This window comes from Epinephelus fuscoguttatus, linkage group LG2 (assembly GCF_011397635.1).
Source record: "Epinephelus fuscoguttatus linkage group LG2, E.fuscoguttatus.final_Chr_v1".
NCBI lineage: Eukaryota > Metazoa > Chordata > Actinopteri > Perciformes > Serranidae > Epinephelus > Epinephelus fuscoguttatus.
Genome location: NC_064753.1, coordinates 21,760,138 through 21,766,137, shown reverse-complemented (window position 1 = coordinate 21,766,137; position 6,000 = coordinate 21,760,138). Strand labels below are relative to the sequence as shown.

Sequence of the window (6,000 nt, the reverse complement as noted above, 5' to 3'; positions counted from 1 at the left end):
CTTAAATTATCAGACAAAAAGCGATGAGCACAGATTAGTTGGTGCTAGGCTAACATCCTGACTCCGATATGTCAAACAGTGCTGTGAATTTTGTTCATGTGGAACTGCTCTATTCTGTCTTTTTACAAGTTTAATTCATTGGGTTTGTTCATTTTGGAGAGGAGGAGACCTCTTCGGATAATCTGGCTCATGATAAAAACCTCACGAATAATAAACAATTCAGGAATTGCAACTTGAAGAAGTTTCAGCTGGTTGCAATCTGCAATCCTCACCACTAGATGGCACCAAATCCTCCCTAAATCTTTAGCCTTGGACCTTTAAAATGTTAATACACAACCATAAAATTTAATGTCAAATTAAGGTGGATATAATAATGAATATTCACATATAACCCCCTTATCACCTCCTTTAATCAGGGTGAAATCAAACATTTAAAAGACCCCCACATATTTCATTTTTGGTCACATACACCGTTCCTCGCCAACAAATATTTATCACCTATGTCCACTGGTCTTGTTAGACACTCATATGTAAGCCACCCACAACAGCATGCACCGTCCAGTGCGGTCCAGTGGGGCCAATTTTGTCATGTCTGTGCGCGGTCACGATGAATCCGCGGTCACGATGAGTCTGCTCACTGCACGCTGCAGGCAACCAGCTGCAAACAGAGAACAGCGGAGTGCTGCAGTGAACGGAGCCGGTGGAGCTGAGGAGTGTCCAAGCCGCTCGTTATTCTTCACTCAAGGTAAAGCATTGATCATTTAACGCTACACAGGAACCATGCGACTCATTTAATTAATTATTCAAGTCAGAAGTACTGTGAATGTAGACTGTGAATGCATTAAAGGGCTCATGTGCTCACATATCGCGCTGTTGGGCTGAAGACACTGCGGTGACACACACACTCAGGGCTACCAAGATTGATATGCTCTCGTGCGCGTGTCACCGTGTGTGATTCTTCCGTCAGCGTCGCGAAGATGCCTCAGTGAAGCCTTCATTTATAAAGGTTTGTGCTTTATATAACTAGCCAGGGTCTTCTTAACAGAGCGCTAACGTTAACAGCTGTGTCCTGTACCGGTTACCGCACGTTACAGTTGTGTTTAGTACAATTTATCGTTAACAATATTAACGTTAACGCTAGCTAGCTATCACTGTTGCTCGGGTTACACGCAAGTTAGCTCGTGCCTAACGGTCGACTGGGAGCAGCGTAGCGCAGGAGTAAACTCAGTAAGTGGACACCCTCATTTTCTCCGCAGTTTTTATATCATATTATTCAAGCTTTTATTCATTTGAAGTTTACTGTGTAGTCAACCACAAAGACACCGAGTGGCGGAGTGTGAAACATCGCAGGGGAGCGCTACTGTTGCCCGGCCAACCTCACACAAACATGAGAGTGGGGGAGTGTCTGATCATCCGCAGGTGTAACGTTCACAGTAACAGCTTGAAAGCTGCGCCAGGCGCTGCGGTTTGCTTTGGGCATGTTTTCAGTGGGCTGCAGCATGAACTATGTATGACCCCGCTCAGACCGACGAAGATTATTTGACATTGGAGGTTAACAGTCTGTCATGATCCTTAAAGAAATGCCTCCCCACCCCTTAATGTGCTGCTGTAGATTAGATCAGATATTTAATCCTGACTTGTATAGAGACAAGGGTGTGGCTGATCAGAGACAATATCAGATACCATGCAAATTTTCAAGCCCACTCTGTTTGTTTGACCATTAGGTCTTTATTCCTTGTGTGTTTAAACCTGCAGGACCTGCTCCATGGATCCACTCCACAGTGGGAGCTGAATGTGAAAGACAGGATTTGTGTCTTCCAGGGGAATCTGTGAAATCATTTGGACGATACTGACACGTTGGGGACTCATCTGCACGTGTCTGTGAAACATCGCTGGAAATGGAGTGAGAGGTGACAAAAAAGAGACCTACGGCAACTCGGAGGAGATCTATTGTGGATCTATTATCTTGGCGACATGCTTTCATTTTGAGGGATGGAACAAGGGGAGTCTGTCTTTGACCAGGGGCTTACTAGGAGGTGGAGAGAAACCATATGATGTCTCTTTTAAATGAGGACAAGTCAGCATTTAAAAGCACATTCTGAGACACTGCAAGAAAAGCATACACTACAATGGCTGGTGAGTTTGAAGGCTGACACAAAGAACAGCTTCATCCATGGCCCACAGTTGGGGCTCCACCACATGTGCAGCTCAGGGTATACAGAGTGTACCCACCTTGTGGATTTCTTACTTTTACCTCCACCACTGACACTAAAAATGGACTCAATCGCTTCTGAAGTCAAGGAGCTTTAAAAACAATTCTTGCATGTCTTCAGGGCTGTCTAGTGGAGGTATGGGTGATGATAAAGTCATCAGTCTGAGCCACTGTGGAGAGATGTCGAACATTAAGATGCAAGCACCTGTTGGAAGAGGATATATGAAAGACTGGATTTTAAAAACTACAACATGTTACCACAGACAACAGGTTCTTGTGTGTCTCTCTTTCCACCTCATCCCTATCTCCCTGCTCCTCTTCTCCCTGGTTACACCCACTCTGTCCATTCATATGGAGTCCATAGAGAGCCACAGTGAGTTCAGCTGTGAGCCCATCAGACTGAGAATGTGCCAGGATCTGCCTTACAACACCACCTTTATGCCCAATCTACTGAATCACTATGACCAGCAAACGGCTGCACTAGCCATGGAGGTAAGTTGTTTTGTGTGTCATTTAGGTAATGTACGGTGTGTGTGTGTGTGTGTCACTGCTCATGGGGAAATTGGATAGCTGCTGCCATGAATGAGAGTTGCAGATGTATATTTGTAAAGCATGCACATTTTAAAGGATTAAACTGTATTGTGTAACATAATAATCAAACAATAAGTCACCACTTACAGTAAATGCACATGATGTTGTCTTGGTGACAAGGTGCAGAAACTGTAAACAACTACAAAGCGGCAGTCCGCAGTTTCACATTGTAGTGTCACGCACCGCCTAAAGGTAAAAACACTTCCAAGAGATCATGGTGGCTGATTTATGATTATATTTGTAAAGGAGAATTACTGAACAAACGTCACAACAAATGTTGGCTGCAGATGTTGCAATCTCAATAGTAAAGCCTAAATTAATTCGCCTTAGGAGACTTTTTGATTTTATGTACTTAATCAAAGCAATATTGTAGTTTGAGCTCTTTGTTAATGATTATAGTCAGTTCATAGACTGAGATTTTTTTCCCATCATTTGCAAACATAACATGTGAACCAGCAAATCACCAACTTCCTTTATCCTCAAGAGCGCACAGAGATGGTTTGTACAGAAACAATGGTGAGGCCTTGTTCTACATTAAGAGAAACAGGTAGCTTTTTAAAAACATCGCCCTGTAACGCATGATCTTCAGACTATATTTGAACAAATTGGATACATGGAGCCACACTTTGGAGTAAGGTGGCTTTCACACAGGCACAGAATATCAAAGAGTTAACAGGAGCAACACAACATTTGAGACAAGGTGATAGTCTGTCTACGCTCCTCATGTTATGGCTCCAGCCTCACACTACATGTTACCGTCCCAGGTAGACATAGATAAATGTGCATGTAATTACTCGGGCACTCATGACCTTTCATGTATGTGAACAGAAGCTGACAGACAAAAGGTGCAATCTAATGGTTGTAAGAGGAGAAATTCTTATACAGAAAGTAACTAGGTGGTTATGTGAGCGATACTTCCAGAGATGTTTTTTGTTTGAGGGCGTTAGCTTTAAGCAAAATAGGCGGAAAGGGTGCTGCGTTACACAGTGTCTGAGCGCAGTAGTAGACACACACACACACACACATACACACTATCCATGTATATCATGTTACCTCTCTTTCCTACTCTTTTGTTACTCTCCAGAGAGGGAGATAGAGGGCAGAGCAAGGTGTTGCTCAATAACTAGACCGTAATTACCTGTTTGCAGCCGGTATGTGTTGGTAACAAAGGCTGTGTATGGCACTGTGTTTGGGATTTGAACATGTTTGGGTGTGTAAGTCGTACAGCGCCAAACTACCGTCGGTATACCTAGTAATTTATAAACGATAAAAGAGGAGAGTTTATTCCAAGCAAACAATAAAAACAAAAGACAAAATCGTTGTCCACAAGGCCCAGCTTGTTTTAGTGGAAAAGTCGGGTTGAGTTTGTTTAATCTCCAGACTGTTATGTTATTTTGTGTCTTCATCCATCCAGATGTCTGTCAGACCCACTATACATGCTGATTGGCTTAGTTTCACCCATGTTTTGGCTACTGTGTGTAAACTGTGGTTTGTACCTTGGAGAACAGGGAAGGATAGGAAATACAGTGAGTTGAATTAAATCCGCCTCCAGCTGTTCATAGTTGGCATATTAAATTACCCCTGTTGAAAAGCAGATGAATTTGGACAAGGCTAATGTTGGCTGAGCAATGCTGCATGTTTAATCTTAGGGGATTTTTATTTTTGGTGGATGTCTAGTTAATATTTTCCCATGTCATACCCAGATGAATGTCAGCCAAAAGATCAAGCCAAAATACTGTCTCTAAATATTTAATCACAGAAAGGGATTCCTAACATTTTCTTATGTCAAAATATGCAGTTCTAGAGACTGTCAGGATCACTGCTGTCTGAAGTTCCTTTTTTTCCCTGAGAGGATTTAAGAAGAACAGCTTTATTTCAGAGTGACAGCCATGCATTTGGAATTTGCTTTGTGTGTGTTTTGAATGGGTGATGGCACTCATTGAGTCATAGGATTCGCTCGGTGCATTAAGGACCATGCAAATGTTCAAATCAAGTCAATTCCCCAGTGTCATGTCAAAACACGCTGTGTCAGGGATTGTAACAAGCATCTGTTGTTGAACTTGATTTGACCCAGATGAAGACGGAGCCAAGTAACTGACACCCTCAGTTCCTCCAGTCATGGAAGAGACAGCTTTCTGAAGATGGTGGAGTAGCAACATGAGCCATGTTAGTTTTCCTGCTCTGGTCTGCTTTGACCAGCCAGTGTAGTCCTGGTGGGAGCCCTGGAGGAGATAAAATAATATCTCTCATGGAACAAAAGCTGCATAATAATGTCTCTGTGTGTGTGTGTGTGTGTGTGTGTGTGTGTGTGTGTGTTCAGATCTATGCATGTAATGTATGTGCATGGGCTTATGTGAAGGTATGACTGTGTGTAAGTGAACCTGTAACGATGCTCGTAATTACATTGATAAAACAAGAAATCCACGTCTTGTTTCACTTAATACTTTAATGAATAGACAGCCACTACTAGATTACTGTATTTTTTTTTCAGATTTAATGATTAATGTCTGATTTAACTTTTTGTTTTGGAAGATTATTTCTTTGGCAATAAAGGTCCCAAGGCTGGAGTCGAACCCAGGATGTTGCTGTAATGTGGCGTATGCTGTAAGCCACCAAGGCACAGCTGGCTTTTGTGGTTTTTACCTTTTGATGGAAAGCTAACATTCCTGTTGAATTAACATATGACAGGCATTGTCATTGGGAAACAGGGGTCAGACCATCATCAAAGAGCCGGCAGTGACAAAGGTTGATTCTTCCATTGCATCACGTTGCCTGTGTCTGGGCTAAAATGATGCATATAAACACACCACAAAGATTACAGCCAACGTCCAACTAGCATGAACGTGGTACGCCTGTGTGAGAGGAAATAACTCTTCATACCCGTAGGCAGCAGTAGTCTGTATCCATCATTCTGAAAGGGAAATTGGAAGACCAGCAGGACAGATTTCAGATGCTAGCTAGGCAGTTAGCACTTTAACAACACAACTTAATGTTGAAGGAAAATAAAATAATTATCATGCGCTAGCGAACATTAACACAAACAATTACAAACTGTTTCTGATAATGCGTTCAATAATCGTATCTGACATAAAAATCCTCTCTTGACTTACGCCTCTGTTTGCTTTCCTCATTTCCATTTCTCTTCTCATGCACTGAGTTTAACTGCCAGTCAGTGATTTCATTTACCAACGGGCTCT

The 6,000-nt window shown here is 42.4% G+C and overlaps 1 protein-coding gene across 2 annotated transcripts in view; it reads left to right on the top strand.

The window, feature by feature from the left end:
* The first annotated feature begins 628 nt into the window (after positions 1-628).
* The window catches only part of LOC125899043 (frizzled-3-like), a 41,500-nt gene continuing 36,128 nt past the window's right edge, over positions 629-6,000 (top strand). The window contains exons 1-2 of one of the 2 annotated variants that reach the window (XM_049593199.1): positions 629-745; positions 1,756-2,704. In XM_049593199.1, the coding sequence (XP_049449156.1) occupies positions 2,324-2,704 (381 nt within the window). In that variant the 5' untranslated portion in view covers positions 629-745; positions 1,756-2,323. Of the gene's footprint in view, positions 746-941; positions 1,007-1,755; positions 2,705-6,000 lie in introns of those variants that run through there. The other variant, XM_049593207.1, reaches the window with a different exon arrangement.